Source organism: Scyliorhinus canicula, chromosome 12, assembly GCF_902713615.1.
Source record: "Scyliorhinus canicula chromosome 12, sScyCan1.1, whole genome shotgun sequence".
Classification (NCBI taxonomy): domain Eukaryota; kingdom Metazoa; phylum Chordata; class Chondrichthyes; order Carcharhiniformes; family Scyliorhinidae; genus Scyliorhinus; species Scyliorhinus canicula.
The window spans coordinates 112,038,304-112,058,218 of record NC_052157.1 but is presented as its reverse complement, the minus strand read 5'-3'; the positions used below and the strand labels follow the sequence as shown (position 1 = coordinate 112,058,218).

Here is a 19,915-nt window from a genome sequence, read left to right as displayed (position 1 = left end):
CTCTTTTCTGGGGGCTTTCTGAGAATGGTCTCTTTTCTGGAGGGGGTTTCCTGACAGGGGTCTCTTTTCTGGCTGGCTGTCTGAGTAGGGTCTCCCTTCTAGGAGGCTACCTGACAGGGGTCTCTTATCTGGGTGGGTCTCCTTATTTAGGGGGCCTCTGGGGAGACTCTTTATTGAGGGGGTGTTGGGGGCACTGGGGGGGGGAAAGATTCTGGGGAAGTGTGTAGGTCTTGCATTATAGGGGGGGGGGTAGCCCTCGGATGGATTTTGGGAACAACTCGCTGAAGGAGTTCTCCCGTGGCCCATTGCAAGGTCCACCATATCAGGTCATGCTTGTCCATACCTGTAATAATTCTCGCCCACATGATGCTCAGCCCAGAGGACCAGAGAATCACGTGGGCCTGGAGAATATGGTGCCCGGCCCGAAAAGTGGATGCAAATGGATCCATTTGTATCCTCCCGCTGGTGCAGGACGTGAACCTTGATCCCGTCACCAATAAGGGGCGGGGGGGGGGGGGGGGGGGGGGGGGGGGAGCATCGTAAACAAACGCCAATCCCGTTTTCTCCCTGTCGCTGGATTCTCCGCCTCACCGGGAACTCCGCTATCGGCAGCGGCAGGCGGAGAATTTAGCCCAAATTACAGAACTACAAAATTTGAAACCTCACCTTGATTCAAAATGATTAATAATTTATTTCTGCTTGTCCAATCACCTTGCGATTTTCTCCATCATGTTTTTATTCATTCTTGTCATGCCTGGTTAGGCCAGCATTTATTGCCCATCCCTAGCGGACCATGACAAGCTGGTGGCGAACTGCAGCCAGCCACCTGGTGCAGGTACACACAGAGGGTGGGATTCTCCAATAATGGGGCTATGTCCCCACGCCCACGGAAAAACACGCACAAATCATTCTGGACTTACCCAGAAAGATTCCAGGGTGATTCTCCAATTTGCAGGGCCCTGGAGTAGTCCTCGCAGCTCCGGCCACCGATATGGGGCCCTGCACTTCCGGTCGGGGGTCCGCGCATGCGCACAGCGACGGCCTGTGTCGATCGCCCCGCACGACATGGCCGCCCCCAAACCGCGGACTGGTACCAAGAAGATAGGCCAACCGCTCCCCCCCCCCCCCCCCCCCGGCAGATCGGTGACCCCCAAACGGTAGCCTGGCCCTGCTGGAAGCCCCCCCCTCCCCGGTGAACGATCCCCCCACCCCCCCGCCAGTACGGCCGCGGACTGAGTCCATATCCGCCACACCGAATGCCCGCCGGGTGGGACCATGAGAGAACCATGCCGGCAGGAACTCGGTCAGCTGCACTTGGAGAATCGCCGTGGGGGGCTCTTTCAATGACACCCGACCGGCGCTGCGACGACCATGGGGACCGCAGAATCGCGGGAGCGGCGTCGGACCCGATCTCGGGTTTGACGCCCATTGTCTGCCCACGTACTGAGTGCGATTTTGGCGTGGGGGCTCGGAGAATCCTGCCCAGGGAATTTGACTCAGCGACAGTGAAGGAACAATAATATAGTTCCCAGTCGGAATGGTTTGTGGCTTGGTGCAGAGCTTAGAAGTGATGAAGTTCCTGCTGCCCTTGACTTTCTAGGTGGTGGAGGACACAGGTTTAAAACATTGCTTTGGATAATCTCAGGATGTGCAATCATCTCAGAGGGATACTATGCTGAGGGGTGCGTTAAGAAAAAGGCATCATTTTAGGTATCTCAAATGTGACCCTTTTCTTCTTCAGGTACCGCGCCTTAAGTGGGCATTGGCAGCCATGGGCTTCCATTCAATTGGTGCATGATTGTCTTTTTCTGACTATGATGATTCTTGGCAAAGTAATGTACTGGTTTGTTGTTGCCTTTTGTTGACCAGGAAATTCTCCTTTTTCGGCTGATAATCAACCCGTTAAGCCACATTATGAATGCACCTTTCCGTGACCATCAAGTTCTGGAGTGGGACTTGAACCCAGAGCTTCTGGCAAAGAGGTAGGGATACTGCGCCACAAGACCTCTCTCTGTAGCAATATGCAGAGAGTATTATAGGGAAGGTGTGAGCTGCCTGCGACATGGAGATGAATATTGTGATGTGTTTATTCTTGAATATTAAGTAGCAGTTAACGGCAAGGTCCGTGTTATTGAATGAGTTCTGAAGCCAGGTAGAGGCTTCTAGATTAGCTTTTATACAATTTAAAACTGTTGGAAAGTAATCACATACCTTTGCATTAGACATTTTGGAATGACACAATGTCTCACAATTTAAGTTAAAATAGTGCTTTTTGAAATGCGACGATGTTAGAATCCCCCGCTCCTTGGCTCTGTGCATTAATAAATATCCTTCTTTTATAGTGGATGTTGTTTGCAGTGACACTCGTTTCTGGCATTGCAACTCTGAAAAGAAGACAGCAAAAGGGCTGACTGATGGGATGTCCATCACTATATATCGAGAAGTATAGTGTTCTCACTTCATTCTCCCTGTTCCATTTTCTGTCCTTATCTCCAATGGATGACCTACTCCCAGTCTCTGCCAGTGCTATTGTTGCCCCCCCCCCCCCCCCCCCCCCCCCCCCCCCCAGCAATAACACCGTAGCCTTGAACACCAACATCCAAAGCCAACTTTTTTTTTTTAAATCTTTTTTTATCTTCACCCCCACACTGTTTACCCTTTGGAGAGTAATGGGGAGAAGGGGGGCGAAGGATTCCCAGGCTGATTATCAGCTTGCTGAACCGCGTTATGAATGCTCCTTCTGTGGCATTGGGACTTGAACCCAGGACTTCTGTTCCAAAGGTAGGGACGTTACCACTGGGTCACAAAGCCTCCTCCAAAACAAGTGTCAAGGCACCATCCTGATAACAGGCAAGAGCTGAGCAGGCGGAGACTGAGTTGAACCTAGTCTCCCCCTCCCATACACAAGTGGTTTCTGTTGGCATTGGGCAAAGGCATGGATTGGGATTTTCAGCCACTGATGAGTTGAGGCAGGAGGGAAGTTGGACAATGCTAAGGAGGTGGAAGGTGAGCAGTCTTGGAGAGAAAGGAAGTATGTGGCTAGAAGATCATCTCCATGTCGAATAGGACTCAATGGCTGGGAACAGTCTGGTTCAACCTCAGGACAGTAGCCATGTAAAGGGACAGAGTTGATGACTAGGAAGCAGTGTTTGTGGCGGGATCAAGGAAAATCAGTCTCGTCAATATTTAATTGAAGGAAATTTCTGCTTTTCCTATTCAGATAAGCAGTGTGACAAATCAGAACTACGACCCTTGAAACCACAACTTCATTCAAAATGATCAAGAATTTAATTCTGCCTGTCTGATTAACCCCCCCCCCCCCCCCTTCTCTCTATCCCATTTTAATTTTAATTTAAAAAAAAACTTTCATTTAAATCCTGTTCCATCTCATCTACTGAAAGGATTTGGTGATGGCCAGCCAGAGTTCTATCCAAATCACTGCACAGAGCCCTTGACCTTCACCGCTGGTATCAAAGACTGTGGACTGTTAAAGAAGATTCATCACCATTAGCTGGTTAGATCCCACAACCCGTCTGAGTGTGAGTTCACACAATAAACCATTTGACATCTTCTGCAGCCCCCCATGGCAGCAGATCCCCTGGTAGCTTTAAGGGATTTATATTTAGAGTCATTGAGTTTTAGAGCATGGGAATAGGCCCTTTGTCCCATTCTATCTGCGTTGGCCATCAAGCACCCATCTATTCTAATCCCATTTTCCAGCACTTGGTCCATAGCGTTGTATGCTATGGCATTTCAAGGGCTCATCTGAATGCTTCTTAAATGTTGTGAGGGTTCCCGCCTCTACCGCCCTTTTAGGCAATGAGTTCCAGATTGTTAGCTCTGCTGCCTCACAGCATCAGGGTCCTGGGTTTCATGCTGACCTTGGGCGACTGTGTGGAGTTTGCACATTCTCCCCGTGTCTCGTCTGTGTCCTCCAGGTGCTCCGGTTTCATTTCACAGTCCAAAGATGTGCAGGTTAGGTGGATTGACCATGCTAAATTGCCCCTTAGTGTCCAAAGGTTATATGGGATTATAGGGATAAGCCGGGGGAGTGGGCCTGGGGGAGGTGTTCTTTTAGGTGGTCAGTGCAGACTCGATGGGCCAAATGGCCTCCTTCTGCATTGTAGGCATTCTATTCCCACCACCCTCTGGGTGAAAAAGTGTTTCCTCAAACCCCCTCTAAATCTCCTGCCCCATACCTTAAATCAGCCCCCAAGGTTATTGACCCCTCAACTAAGGGAAAAAGTTCCTTCCTATCTACCATATCTACATCCTTCATGAATTTGTACACCTCAATCAGGTCCCCGCTCAGCCTCTCTGCTCTAAGGAGAACAACCCAGCCTAATCAGCCTCTCTGCATAGCTGAAAAGCTCCAGCTCAGCAACATCTGGTAAATCGCCTCTATCTTCTCCTGGCAAACTACCTTTTCGTCTTAAGAAGCAACTATTAGTGGAGTCTGTTCCTCCTGCCAAAGTGCAATTGAATGATGGGAGTGAGAGGCTGTGTGATGCACACCATTTCCAAAGTAGGTTGCTGAGGTTCTGAGTGACCCAATCATACTTGGTAGCTTAAGGTGTGATTCGTTATAATTCTTCCTTTTGAAATAAAAATTAATCTGATGCCATTTCGTGTCGAAAAGGCAGGAGAATTGGAAGTATGGGTCCATAGCCAGATATTCCAAATTACCGGATGGGTTTATAATGACCTGATAAAGATTATAAATAGCAGAATGATCACTAGTCAACACCAGTGCATGAGGACTAACAAATGCATTGCTTTAGTGAAATGTGTCTTCACAGACTTCTGAATATATTCACCTTCACCCTCCTCAATGTCAATTAGCTTGAGGATGAAATCTTTAAAGAGCGTTACTCCTTGGACAATAAGGGGCTGCAATGGCGCCATCCAGATTTCCTTTCCCCGGGCTACATTGGTATCCATGTTGCCAATGCTTTGAATTGCCTGTAATAGAGAAAATCATACCATCTGTTCTTTGTGCCATTCATTGTAAAAAGAAAATTCTTTGCAGTTGTATATTGCCTTTCAAGGCCTCAGGACTTTACAATCAATGAAGTCCTTTGGAAGCATTGTCACCGTGGTATTTTTGGAAACATAGCAGCGAATTTGTGCACACCAAGATCCCACATCGCAATGAGATAACAACTGGATCATTTGCTTTCAGTGATTTTGGGGAAGGGATAGATATTCCCCCGTCAAAAAATCCATTTTATTTCTTGTTGCTGTTCCAGGGTCTGTGTTTCCTGAGGATCTGGTTCTGCTGTTCCTCTTCATCACCGTGCACTCTTTCCCCAGTGATTTCTCCGTATTTCATTGTGATTTTGTACTCTTGGATCAAGGGGCAATAATTAAGTTCATCTTTGACTGATTCAATTACGATGTCTGATCTTTTATTAGTTCCTTACCCTCTGTCTGTTTAACTTCCGGGCGGACACCTTGCACATCATTTTCAATTTCAGCATAAACATGTAGTGGACAATGATCTACGTTCTGTAAATACTTACTGAGCCAGTCAATTTTGACTCTAAATGTCCTCCAAATACTGAGTGTTTTATACTATTATGGGATGCTTATGTTTATGTTGCTTGGCTCACCCTTGTTTGATATGAGATTTAGCTTGGGAATGTGGACATATGTACTGTATGTAGGCTGCGCATAGAATCACATTGCAGAGAAGGAGGCTATTCGGCCTCTTGTGCCCATGCTCGCTCTTTGAAAGAGCCATCCAATTAGTTCAACTCACCCACCCTCTCTTTCCTCATAACCATGCATATGTTTCTTTTTCAGTTAGTTCTCCAATTTCCTATGAAGGTTACTGTTGAATGTGCTTTCAACAGCCAGTGCACTCTAGATTATAACACCTTGCTGCATAAATAATGCTTCCTCATGTTTCGCTCTACTTCTTTTTGCCAATTGTTTTCGACCAGCGTCCTCTGGTTGCCAACTCACCCACCAATAGAAATAGTTTCTCATTACTTACTCTATCAAAACCTCTCCATTTTGAAAATCGTTGTCAAATTTCCCCTGACCCTTCGCTGCTCCAACCAGAACAATCTCAGCTTCTCCAGTCCATGCCAATTTATTTATCACTCCTTCAGATATTGTACGCTGTATAGCTTTCCATTTACTTGTCAGGACCAACACTCAACATAAAACAAGAGTACCAGGCCAGAGCCAGAGTAAAGGATACCAAAGTTAGGGGAAACATATTCCAAGTGTGCCCTGGGGCAGACTGCAAGTTCAATTCATTGGTCCTGGGTTGGAGACAAGGCTAAAATATTACATAAATATAAATTTAGGTAAGGGATGGCCATCAGATCAATATACCAACTTCCTGCAACATTAACGTGACATATTTCTGAATCATATAACCATCTATCCTCTTCACTGACAGGAACTTTGATGACATTATTGACTACCATCACAGGTTCTTGTTCCAAGGTGGCAATCCAGGCACATTCCTCACCTTTGTACTGACCTGTTCTAATTCACACCAAGTTGGGGGCGACACGGTAGCTCAGTGGTTAGCACTGCTGATTCACAGCTCCAGGGTACCAGGTTCGATTCCCAGCTTGGGTCACTGTCTGTGCGGAGTCTGCACATTCTCCCAGTGTCTGCGTGGGTTTCCTCCCAGTGCTGCGGTTTCCTCCCACAGTTCAAAGACGTGCAGGTTAAGTGGATTGGTCATGATAAAATTGCCCTTAGTGTCCAGAAAAGTTAGGTGGGGTTACCGGGTTATGGGGATAGAGTGGAGGTGTGGGCTTAAGTGGGGTGCTCTTTCCAAGGGCCAGTGCAGACTCGATGGGCCGAATGGCCTCTGTCTGCACTGTAAATTCTATGAAGTCCTGTTCACTGATTACCAGTGTTCATTGATCTACATTGATCAGTGGGCAGCACGGTAGCATGGTGGTTAGCATAAATGCTTCACAGCTCCAGGGTCCCAGGTTCGATTCCCGGCTGGGTCACTGTCTGTGTGGAGTCTGCACGTCCTCCCCGTGTGTGCGTGGGTTTCCTCCGGGTGCTCCGGTTTCCTCCCAGTCCAAAGATGTGCGGGTTAGGTGGATTGGCCATGCTAAATTACCCGTAGTGTCCTAAAATGTAAGGTTAAGAGGTGGGGGGGGGTTGTTGGGTTACGGGTATAGGGTGGATACGTGGGTTTGAGTAGGGTGATCATGGCTCGGCACAACATTGAGGGCCGAAGGGCCTGTTCTGTGCTGTACTGTTCTATGTTCTATTAGCTCCTGGTCCCCAGGAGCCTTGTTTTTAAAATTCTCACCCTTGTTAACAAATCAGCTTGCCCTGCTCTTTGTAATCTTCTCCGGTCTTATAACACTCTGAGCTACTCTTGGCTACTCCAATCCTGGCCTCTCGTGCATCCTCGATTTTAATCGCTCCATCATTGGTGGCTGCACCTTCAGTTGTCTAGGCCCCAAACCCTGGAATTCCCTCTCCACCTCTCCTGCTCATTTGTGTCCTCTTTACCACCTATTGCATTGACCAGGCTTCAGGGCACCCATTCTAAAGTCTGCCTCTTTGGCTCATTTTCATTGATTTTTTTTGCTGTTTACATGCTTCAGAAACACTTGGGGCATTTTATTATGTTAACGATGCTCTAGAATCACTTCTCGCCATTTTGGCTGAGATCAAGCCCATAATGGGGTGCACTGGGCGGAATTCTCCGCAAGGCCCGATGCCGTCGTGAAACCCGGAGAGGTTCACGACGGCGTCGGAGGCCACTCCTCGCCCCCACCCCCCCCGCCTCCTCGCCACACCCCCCCCCCCCCCCCCCCCCCCCGGGGGGCTAGGAGGGCCGTGACATAAATCTCGGCCGTGGGGCCTTGTCGCTGGCGTCAAGGCCCGGTGCGCTGAGAATGACGCGGCCGGCGCGCCTAATGACGTCAGCCGCGCATGCGCAGGTTGGCCGGCTCCAACCCGCGCATGCGCGGCTGACGTCACGCCGGCTGACGGTTCAAACCCGCGCATGCACGGTTGCTGTCTTCCCCTCCACTGCCCCGCAAGATGTGGCGGCTTGATCTTGCGGGGCGGCGGAGGGGAAAGAGTGCGTCCCTTTGAGACACCGGCCCGACGATCGGTGGGCACCGATCGTGGGCCAGTTCCCTCCCGAGCACGGTCGTGGTGCTCACTCCCCTCTCTGCCCTCCACAAGCCACAAAACAGCTTTTGGCGCCATTTTCACGCCGGCAGCGACCAGGTGTGGTTGCCGCCGGCGTGAACCGGTCGGGAACGGCAAGCCACTCGGCCCATCCGGGTCGGAGAATCGCAGGTTGCCATGAAAAACGGCGGCCCGCGATTCTCCGAGCGGCGTGTCGCAAAATGCGACACGCCATTTTCGGCGGGGGGGGGGAGAATCGCGGGGGGTGCCAGAACCCGGCGTTGGAGCGGAGAATCGCACCCAAGGTCTTTCCTTGTCAGCTTGGATCTTATATGTGTCTTTTGTGTAGACCATGAATTGGGTTCAATTTGAATTGATTTCTGGAGCAAACATTGAGATGGATTAAGGATTTGTCTTGTCTCCCCTGCTTATTGGCTTTGGGATAAAACAGTTTTTTTTTTAGTAGAAGATGCTCTAGAAATGCAAGTTGCCATCACAGAACTAAAAGCAGACTGGGTGACCGTTTTGAACAATACCATCTATCGGTCCGCAATTATGACCCAGACCTTCCTGTCGCTTGGCATTGTAACTCACCATCTTGCTCCCATGCTCATATTTCTGTAGTAGGCCTTCTGCAATGTTCCAGCGAAGCCCAACTGTCATAGCCTGGGGTTAAGCGGGTCATGGGACACTTATGAGACTGGGGGATTAATATTCCCAAAGGAACTCGGGAGAATACACACTCCCCCACTGAGGGGCAGGGCGGTGCACCCTTCTACACCCTGTATAAAACCGGAGGGCCATGAACTGTGAGCTGGCCCCTGTAGTACAGTAACTTCTCTGTCCTCTTGTTCTGTTGCATTAAACCTTTTTCCTTTGACTCAACCTGTTCAGCTCAGCGTGGATTCCTTTCCGGACTTTATAGTATCAACACAAACTGGAGGAAGAGCACCTCATCTTCTGATTCGGCACTTGACAACTTTACAGCCTTTTGGACTTAACATTGAGTTTCACAGCTTCAGACCATGAACTCTTGCCTCCACATTGTTTTTTGCCCCCCACCTCCCGCCTCCATAGGGCCACCTGCAACTTATTTTGCTTTCACAGAGCGCTGACCTTTGTTCTGCTATTAACACATTCTGCTATCTTACCTTTATGCACTACCAGCACCTTCTTTTGTCTTTAACACTCCCTTTGTCCTGTGTCCGTGACATCATTGTCAATCTCTCCTGAGCTCCCACCTATCCCGGATCTTCTATTTTGCGCCCCCTTCTCCACCCCTCTCTCCAACTATATAATCCATTCCGAAGAAGAGTCATAAGGACTCGAAAGGTTAATTCTGTTTCACTCTTTCACTCTCCACACATGCTGCTAGATCTGTTGAGTTAATCCAGCATTTTGCTGTTTTATTTCTGATCCACAATACTTCCTGGCAGAATAGAATTTACCCTTCCACCTTTGAACTGATTAAAACAATGTAGCTCCAGTGTATTCATAACGCAGGGGTTCCCAAACCTTGGGTTGCAAACCCCAGTGGGATTGCTCAATGAGATTTTGATGTTGCAAGGTCCGAGCTTGTAATGGCAGCCATGGAGCAGAGACTCTACCCTGGGACCGGCTCCAAAGTCCCATGATGCGCACATCTGATGTTCGTTTTTCCCGGCTCAGAGCTCCCTGGGAGTGACTCGATTTCCCAAAGACACCCTCAACGGGAATTGCGATTGAAGGAACAGTAAGCGAGGAAGGGAGGGAATGCTGTAATTAGAGTGCTGGGGTAAGAGGGTAGAACCATGAAGTTGCCTCTGAGTGTATAAAACCCCTGAACTCCTCACTGGCGCGGTGCACTTGTAATCTGCAGCTGAACAAGCTGAGAGCCATTTTGATGGTTATCAGCAACTTGCTGGTCACATCATGGACAAATTCCTTAGCAGAGCTTCTACCTCCTGCGGCAAGCCTTTTATCCTGCTGTTTTGCTTTATATTGACATTTTAATAATACAGTCGTGAAGGTTACTACCCTGCTGTTTCGTTTTATTTTGGCACTTCAATAATATAATCATGAAGGTTACTATCTGACTGTTTTGTTTTATTTTGGCGTTTTAAAAATATAGAAATAAAGGTTACTATCCTACTGTCTTGTTTTATTCTGCCCACCTGCTCAACAACTCTGGAGTCACACAAAGTCCGAGGCACTAAAATGTGGTCACACAAGGCAAATAATTGGGAAGCACTGGCATAATGGATTTCCAAGTGTTCTTAATCCATCATTTGCTGAGTTGAGTTCAGAGCTGGTGCCTGAGAGTCTGTAACGGGGAAGAATATTGGCTTCCTATTGCATCTCAGATAATACCGACACCACTCGTTTCTTTTTTTTAAATTAAGGGGCAATTTAGCGTGGTCAATCCACCTGCCCTGCACATCTTTGGGTTGTGGGGATGAGGCCCACGCAAACATGGGGAGAATGTACAAACTCCAAACGGACAGTGACCCTGGGCCAGGATTGAACCCGGGTCCTTGGCGCCATGAAGCAGCAGTGCACACTATTCTTTTCATTTAACCTTTTACATGTGGTGGCAGATAAATCAGAGTGTTTGTAAGTTGACAAGCACTACAGGTTTCAAGATTAAGGTCTTTGTCTTTCTGCTTTATTGAGCTCCATATCTGCCCAATAGTGTACCCATGTGGTCAAGGTGAAAGGGAGCCCACACTGCCCCACAAACTCATTAGCATAAACCTGAAAATAAACACTCCCATGAATTACTTCTTGGATGGATTCAAAAGACAACAAATACTTGGGCACCATGCTGGTGGGACCATAAATCATTTACACCTAATGTCTTTCAATTCTTTCCATTATCTGATTGGATCTGCCCAGGTAAAGCTGATTATTTGATGGAATCAGTGAGGAAACTCCTGGCTCTACGCTGGAGTTTCAGAGGTTGGTCCCCTGCTCCTAGTAGGAACTGACACTCACTGGGAACACACGAGTCGAGATTTTCTAACCGTTATGCCATTTTCACCTACATTACCTTGTGAGCATGCATGGAAGGAAAGCAAAACCAGATTCTTTCCAGCAGGGACACAGTAACAATTCAAATTAGGAATAAGTGAAAGTGGCTAATTCATATTGCACATTGTCCAACCCTCCACTCCCAGGACAGTTTACCTTGGCCAGAAGCAGCAACGTCCTGCTGGTCCGTGCATCTGCGTGTTTGGGGCAGAGATAGAAGAGCTTGGGAGACATGATGGCCGGTGAGAAGAAGCGTAAACACAGGAAGCTGGTGACTGCGATGTACTTGATGTTCTGTACAGAGAGGAACAGGAATGATTAATCAAAGCGCAACATCTCCAGTTCCACTGGCTCTTTGAACAAGCTCTCCAATTTGCCCTAAAATCTTGCAAATCTCCTCCTTTCTAAATATATATCCAACTCCTCATTAAAAGTCACTAATGATGCTGTTTTCACCAAGCAAAATCCAGATCATAACTTGCTGCGCAACACAAGGCACTGAGTTTAACCACTGCAAGGATCATTAGCACAGCTGGAGTCCTTGTTCCACTACATATTTGGTTTTAATTTACAGCCTTCGTGTTTTTTTAATGAGAATCTACACATTATACAGAATTTGTTAGTACTGAAGGCTATGAAATTGGAAGGAAATGGTATGTGTATTCTGAGTGTTTTCACTATGAGATTACTCCGCCTCCATTCCTTAAGAGGGCGTTGGCAACCATGGACTTCCCCTGGATTGGTCCATTATTATCCTTGGCAAAGTACAGCAGCAGTTTGCTGTTGCCGTCGGAAGTATGTTTGACCAGAAACTCTGCCGCTCTTACCACCTGCTAGCAGGCATATTGGAAGGATTTTCAGGCTGATAATCAATCTGCTTGACCATTATGAATGCACCTTCCATGGTCATCATGTCCCGGAGTGGGACTTGAACCCGGAGTTTCTGGCCCATTAGCAGGGACGCTATCCGCTGTGCCACAAGACATCGTGTCCACCATAGTACATGGGCCAACAATCACGTTCTCCAAGGTTCTCTGTTATATGAGTGAAAAGAGGCTCCAACCTCTCAAAGAAGTGCAGGGATGTATCAAAGAAATAAAATTGACTGGAATTCATTAAAATACATCCATGCATACAATATAAACAGTAACGGTTTTAACCACATAGTAGATCACTCAGCATTAACTATTTTAGATAAAAGGTCATATATTAACTGTTATAACCCTCACGGGGGTCATGGGGTGTTCCCCGCGACCTCGACAGAATATGAAATTCCCCATTAAGGGGACGGGACTCTCCTTTAACAAGGGAAGCCTGGCAGATATAAAAACCCTGACCCTGATGTGGGCTGGGGAACCCTTCGGGGAGTAGAGTTTGTATCTCGTGTGTGAAATTAAACCTTTTTGTTTTGCCTCCATCATCGCTTTTTGAGGTCTCTGTTAGAATTCAACATGAACCTTGTGCACAATTCTGGTCGCCACACTACCAGAAGGATGTAGAGGCTTTGGAGAGGGTGCAGAGGAGATTTACCAGGATGTTGTCTGGGCTGGAGGGTGTTAGCTATGGGGACAGGCTGAATAGTCTTGGCCTGCTTTCATTAGAAAGACGGAGGTTGAGGGGTGACCTGATAGAGGTCTACAAGATTATGAGGGGCATGAATAGAGTGGATGGGCAGGCACTCTTTCCCAGGGTGGCTGGGCCAGTCACTAGGGGGCACAAGTTTAAGGTCCGTGAGGCAAAGTTTAGAGGAGATGTGCGAGGCAGTTTTTTACACAGAGGGAGGTGAGTGCCTGTAATGCGTTGCCAGAGAAAGCTGTGGAAGCAGATACATTAACGGTGTTCAAAAGGCATCTTGACAAATACGTGGATAGGATGGCTATAGAGGGATACGGCACAAGGAAGTGCTGAGGGTTTTGGCCAAGGTTGGTATCATGACTGGTACAGGCTTGGAGGGCCGAAGGGCCTGTTCCTGTGTTGTATTGTTCTTTGTTCTTTCTCAGACTGATGGGTTGCTGTGCATTTTTTGTTTTTATTTCAGACCCGAGTGTTTTTTACATCTGTGCACGGGGAGGTCCAGCGACCTCAGCAGACACAAGAATGTTGAGAAAGCTGCTGAACCCAAGGAAATTACTGCAGTACACACCTTGTAGAGATCCTGGGGGAATCTCTCCTCCACACTTTTATAGAGCTGTCTGAAGGTGGCTCTGATCATAGAAGGACACTGTTCCACCGACTTCACGATGACGTTGACAAGCTCTGTCAGGTAGGACTGCAGAAACTGTGCACTCTGCTGAATAATGTCCGCCTCCGTCTGACACCGATGGAGCCCTGAACAACTGAAATGAGGATGTTTTCAGATATGATATACACTACTGTCATCGTGGCACATTGTGGTAACATCTCGGGGAGTGGAAACTGTCACAGAGAATAAATGATGAGTGATTCACTGCCCTTCTGTGGTGCCTATCTTTCTTCCAACTGGTTGTCCCAGCACCTCTTGCCCATATGCGGCAGCTTCATAAATGATGAGTGAAGGGCGGCATGTGGCGCAGTGGTTAGCACTGGGACTGCGGCGCTGAGGATCCGGGTCCGAATCCCGGCCCTGGGTCACTGTCCGTGTGGAGTTTGCACATTCTCCTCTTGTCTGCGTGGGTTTCACCCCCACAACCCAAAGATGTGCTGGTTAGGTGGATTGGCCACACTAAATTGCCCCTTAATTGGAAAAAAATAAATGGGTACTCTAAATTTATTAAAAGAAATAAAATAAATGATGACTGAGGCACAGAACACAACAGCAGGGATTTTATACTGGAATTCCAAACAACACGAATTAGGCCAAAATTGAGTATTGTGTCCAGTTCTGGTCACCTCAATGCGGAAAGGATGTAATTAATGAGGTTAAAGAAGAGATTTACGAGGATGTTGCCAGGGTGGGAAAATTGCAGCTGTGAGGAAAGATTGGATAGGGCGGGGTTGTTCTCCTTGGCATAGAGAGGCTGAGGGGAGATTTGATTGAGGGGTACAAAGTTGTGAGGGGCCTAGATAGAGTGGATGGGAAGGATCCATTTTCCTTTTGAAGAGCAGTCAGTGACTAGGGGACATAGATTTCTAGTGATTGGTAGAAGGATTAGAGGGGAGATGCATGGACATGTTAGGCTTTTTTACTGCCTTATGTGCTGTACTGGTTCCATGGTACCAATCTAGTTTTCCCTTAAACACATCCCAAAAGCCAACATTACTGGAATTAGTAGCTGGGTTTTTTGGCTGGTGGAGATGCAATACGCCAAGTAGCCTCTTTCTGTGCAGTAAACGTTCTATGATTTTATGATTACTTGCAGGTTTCTTGCGCTGATAACCTTCCACACTCTATCAACGGGGACAAGATCCTGGAATTGGGACAAAAGCATGGTATCTGCATCACAAATGCAGTAGAACAACTTCCATTAATGTGATCAAAGGGGGCACCTACAGGTTTAAGATGATAAGAAATAGGAGCAGGCCTTTCGGCCCATCTATTAGGCCCGATCATTCTGATTTAAAACTTGAGCCATCCCATAATGGACATCACCTCCATAAAGAAAAACAGTCTTTGATGTGAAGTATCTCTCTCACTTTAACTTGTTCTTCCAACCTCACACTGAATGTATTTACACGTGTCCTTGTGGAAACAGTTTTGAGGAAAGAACAATCTCCTAGCGTCTTGTCTGTGTGTTTATTGATAATTCGCCTGAAGCGAATTGTGGGGCCTGTCAAGGTTGTGGGCCGTCATACACTCTAGCTTGTCGCAGTGGTCGCAGTGGTCACACAATTTGTCTACTTGCTCTCTTCTGCGCTCTCATTCTCCCTCTCTTTATCCGACGACATCATTCGAGATGTGAAGACAGCGTAAGAAGATAAGGAGAGAAAGGACGCGCAAAAGAAAAGGAACGGAAGAAGGAAAGAGGAAACACAAGGCAGTTTGAAAGAGAGTGAGAATACAGGAAATTTGGCATGTCAGCTACGATCCTCACCAACTTCTACAGATGCACCATAGAAAGCATTCCTTCTTCTTGTATCACAGCTTGGTATGGAGCCTGCTCTGCCCAAGACCGCAGGAAACTGCAAAAGGTCGTGAATATAGCCCAGTCCATCACGCAAACCAGCCTCCCATCCATTGACTCTATTTATAATTTATTTTATTATGCTCTTGACGTCGCATAAGATGCTTCCTTGATGTGCACTCTGACAAAGGAAGGTTCAGACTTGGAGATAGCTTTAACACATTTATTAAACTGTTAACGATTCTCTTACTTGGATTCAACTCTCCTGTTAATCCTGCTACAGCTACTCAGACTATCTAACCAGTCTGCTACAATCCACGTGGTGGGTGTGATGTGTTTCAATCAACCCTGTGGAATCACTAAGTGTCTCGACTGGAAAGAGGAAGATCATGTGTGCTGTGTCCTTTTATATGGGTTGGTGTAATGCCCCCCCTGTGGTAGTGTCACCTGTGTGTGTGTCGTGAATACCCATTGGTTGCGTCCTATCTTACTGGCCTATTGGTTGAATGTCTGTGTCATGTCTCTGGTGCCCCCTCTAGTGTCTAGCTTGTCTACATGTATTTACATTAACCCCTTGTGTATTTACAGTGATGCATATCACTACATAATTCCCGCTGCCTCAGAAAGGCAGCCAGCATAATTAAGGACCCCACGCATCCTGGACATACTCTCTTCCACCTTCTTCCGTCAGGAAAAAGATACCAAAGTTTGAGGTCACGTACCAACTGACTCAAGAACAGCTTCTTCCCTACTGCCATCAGCCCTTTGAATGGACCTACCTCGCATTAAGTTGATCTTTTCTCTACACTTTGCTATAACTGTGACATTATATTCTGCAGTCTCTCCTTCCTTCCCTATGTACGGTATGCATTGTTTGTACAGCATGCAACAAACAATACTTTTCACTGTATACACATGTGACAATAATAAATCAAATCAAAATCAAATCAGAGAATGGTGGATATAGCCAGCCTGCTATAATACATCAATGAGTTCCACTCAATGGTGCACACAGTTTATTCTTCTCTCTGCCAAAGGGAGGTAATTCATTAAAGCGCACACCACACAGTGGCACGCTGACTCAACAGACAGGGTGCTGAGAATTCATTCATCAGTTGAAGTGTAAAGTGAGAATGTGCAGCATAGTGGGATAGCCTGCTGTGCTTCCACCTTCGTGACCTGTGTCTGAACTCATCCATGAGCAACAGGTCTCCCTCTCCCAGTTATTAAGGGTACTACAAGAAATGAGTTGGGTCATATCGCTGCCATGCACAAGAGTTAACCCTGGATAGTGTGGCACAAATTGGTTTAGGTTTGACCTTCTTCACACACAGAAAAGTACAGCACAGGAACAGGCCCTTCGGCCCTCCAAGCCTGTGCCAACCATGCTGCCCGTCTAAACTAAAATCAGTCCAAAGATGTGCGGGTTAGGTGGATTGGCCACGCTAAATTGCCCGTAGTGTCCTAAAAAGTAAGGTTAAGGGGAGGTTGTTGGGTTACGGGTATAGGGTGGATACGTGGGTTTGAGTAGGGTGATCATTGCTCGGCACAACATCGAGGGCTGAAGGGCCTGTTCTGTGCTGTACTGTTCTATGTTCTATGTTCTATCTACACTTCCGGGGTCATAATCACAATGACTGGTACACTGGTAATGGGGATAAAAGGGACACACATTTTGCAGTAGAATAAAAGCAAAATACTGCAGATGCTAGAGATCTGAAATCAAAACTGAAAAAGTTGGATAAACTCAGCAGGTCTAGCAGCATCTGTGGAGAGAGAAACCGAGTTAACGTTTCGAGTCAGTTTGACTCTTTAGCAGGTCAAGGATGGATATATGGGCAAGGTGGTGAGGTGGAAGGACAAGCAACAGGTAGGTTGGGGGTCATGATTGCAGAATGATTGAAGGTGTTCCGCACAACGATCACCCAGTCTGCGTTTAGACTCCCCAATGTAGAGGAGACCTATCACACCAATCACTAATCTTCCACTTTGCTCCACCCCCTTTCTTAAACATTGTAAAATCGATCACATTTCTCCCTCTCTTTTGCTCTGACGAAGAGTCAAACGGTCTTGAAATGGTAACTTTCTTTCTCTGTCCACAGATTCTGCCGGATCTGCAGAGTTTATCCAGCATTTTCTGTTTTTATCTCATATTTTACAGTAATGAATTGTGTCAAATTTGAAGCTTTGCTTTAGATATTCTGTAAGAGATGGAAAATCCTGCCCTTTGATTTTCACACATATTAGAACCACTCCATGAAGACAGAATGAGGAAAAAGCTGATAAGATGAACTCCAATGCAAATCTTCAAGTTGGGTTAGTTCACAGCAAGTGAACATACAGTGCATCAGGCGTAATCGGACCCACTTCTGCCAATCAGTAATATTGGCTTTGCACAATAATACAAAACAACAAATACTCCATGTTTCCCAACACAGTGGATCATCTTGTTTGACTTAAGTGAGTTCTAACTACCCTCTTGCATTCTAATATTCTGGTGAACATTTGATTTTTTTCAGCTCTCGGTTTAAAATTCTGACTGCCCTTGTCCTTTTTCTCTTAATCTCCCAGTGTACAGAGCACAAAGGGGGGAAGTTTGAAGGCAGACAATCCTCGATGAGCACATGGGATCAACACCTCCCAAAATGGTGGGTATGAGGCATTTATTCACCATTAATTTTAATTACTGATCAGATAATCTGCGGCCCAGCAACTCCAAACTCGGCAGCATTTTAGCCAAACCTCGCCTCAGTGCCCTTCTGCTTAAACTTGGGCGAAGACACTTTACGTTCGAACACAACTTTTAACTGTAACTCTCTGTTTTCCCCAGACGATTTCTGTAGAACAAAATGTGTCAATAAGCCTCAAAATGTGGCACGGTGGTTGTCTGAGTTTGTGGTTAAGGAACAAGATGAAAATGAAGACTGAGGGGATAGGCAGGATTCCGGTTTTCACAGTACGGAAGCAAATAGGAAACCCAAGAAGGGATAAATTCTTCAAAATTGAATGGACCCGCAGGATGTGAGAGCACACTCATTAGGCGGGGCACCAAAATTTGACTCCAAGTTACGGGGTGCCCCACGTACTGAGTTCAATGCAATGCACTGGCACTGAATAGAACCCAGGCATTTCCACATGATCGAGCACAAACGGACGAATCGTCATCTTGGCCCACTCTAATGTGCCCCCTAGTGGTTGGCTGAAGAATTCAGGTATCTTAAGAATGCTGGGAGCTTTGCTGAGCAGGCCATCAACTGGAAGGAACGCTTAGAGGATTGTTACAAAAAAAAAGGCTAACTTAGATTTGGAAAAAATGATTTCTCTGGAATAAATTAAGATTAGTTCAGTCAATGTCGAGTTGTAGCCTGAACAGAGCCACAGAGATTGAACTTGCAGGATACTTAATTTAAGCCAAAATTGAAGGCACTGAGATTTGATAGATAAAATGTTCAAGACGGGACAATGAATGGAGGTATCAGCTGCAGCAATCTTCCACAGGCTTTCTTACCTGTAGCAGATTATTGTGCTTTCGTTACATTTTTATAAATGGAGTTATTTTGGAAAGATAAACTCCCCGAGAAGGTACCCAAGGGTAAAATGACAAACACAGCAACTCTGAGCGAGAACGCGCCTTGCAGAGAACAGTACAGCTTTTTAAAACACGGCTGCCAGTTCTCAATGAACCCAGACCCGAGCAGCGCATCTGAATCCTCCATTTTTACAAAATGCCATTGTCCCCCCACGGTCAAACCTGGTAAATGTTTCATGTATTTAAGGTGGTCCCTTGAGTCGGCTAACCGGGTGTGAAAACAAGTGGTTGACCATTACCCGGCTTCCCTGAACTCCACTTTATTTGGGTCCAGCTCCACATACTTTTTCTCTTCAAACACTCGGTTTATGGTTGGTCGGAGGATATTGTGCAGGTATTGCATCCCAGCCACCTGCAGCATTTAACAGACAAGCAAATGATTCAACAACAGAGACAGCAGCACATCAATAATAAAGATAATTTAGTTCCTCTTTTTCCTAGACTCCCCTTTTCCCTGACAGCACAGGACGGAGCCATTGGGCCCATCACATCCATATCAAATATTTGCAAGACAGACGATACTAAACTGGATCGGATACACTATATCCGGGGCTGGTTTAGCTCACCAGGCTAAACCGCTGGCTTTTAAAGCAGACCAAGCAGACCAAGCAGTACGGTTTGATTCCCGTATCAGCCTCCCCGGACAGGTGCCGGAATGTGGCAACTAGGGGCTTTTCACAGTAACTTCATTGAAGCCTACTCGTGACAATAAGCGATTTTCATTTCATATCCAATTCATCCCACCCTCTAGCTCCTTCTGCCTAGTCCTGTGGAGCTTTCCTTTCTTGTATATGTAGAACTCCCTTTTGAAAGTTATTATTGCATTGAATCTGCTTCCACCATCCTTTCAGGCAATGCGTTCCATCTCAAAAAACCTTGCTGCATAAAAGAATCTTCTCCTCATCTCCCTTCTGATTTTCTTTCTGCCAATTATCTTAAATCTGTATCCTTTGGTTACCAACCCTCGTGCCAGTGGGGAAATGACATGGGGCACGATCTACTTGAGTGGGAACAGAGTCCCATAGCACGGGCAATTAGCCGAATGTTCCCAACACCCGGCAGCCGAGAAACACCACGCTCTCGAACGGCCTTTCGGGTAGATTAAGGGACTCAGCGGGGAACGTGCGGCTGAGGCTGCACTTAGTCC

General features: G+C 46.8%; 1 protein-coding gene across 1 annotated transcript in view; it reads right to left on the bottom strand.

The window, feature by feature from the left end:
• rasa4 (RAS p21 protein activator 4) overlaps positions 1-19,915 on the bottom strand; it is a 298,226-nt gene that overhangs the window by 20,784 nt on the left and 257,527 nt on the right. Inside the window, exons 12-16 of the mRNA XM_038813851.1 lie at positions 19,008-19,120; positions 13,283-13,475; positions 11,296-11,433; positions 4,818-4,962; positions 2,212-2,384 (exon numbers count right to left, since the gene is read on the bottom strand). Of these exons, the coding sequence (XP_038669779.1) occupies positions 2,212-2,384; positions 4,818-4,962; positions 11,296-11,433; positions 13,283-13,475; positions 19,008-19,120 (762 nt within the window). The remainder of the gene's footprint in view (positions 1-2,211; positions 2,385-4,817; positions 4,963-11,295; positions 11,434-13,282; positions 13,476-19,007; positions 19,121-19,915) is intronic.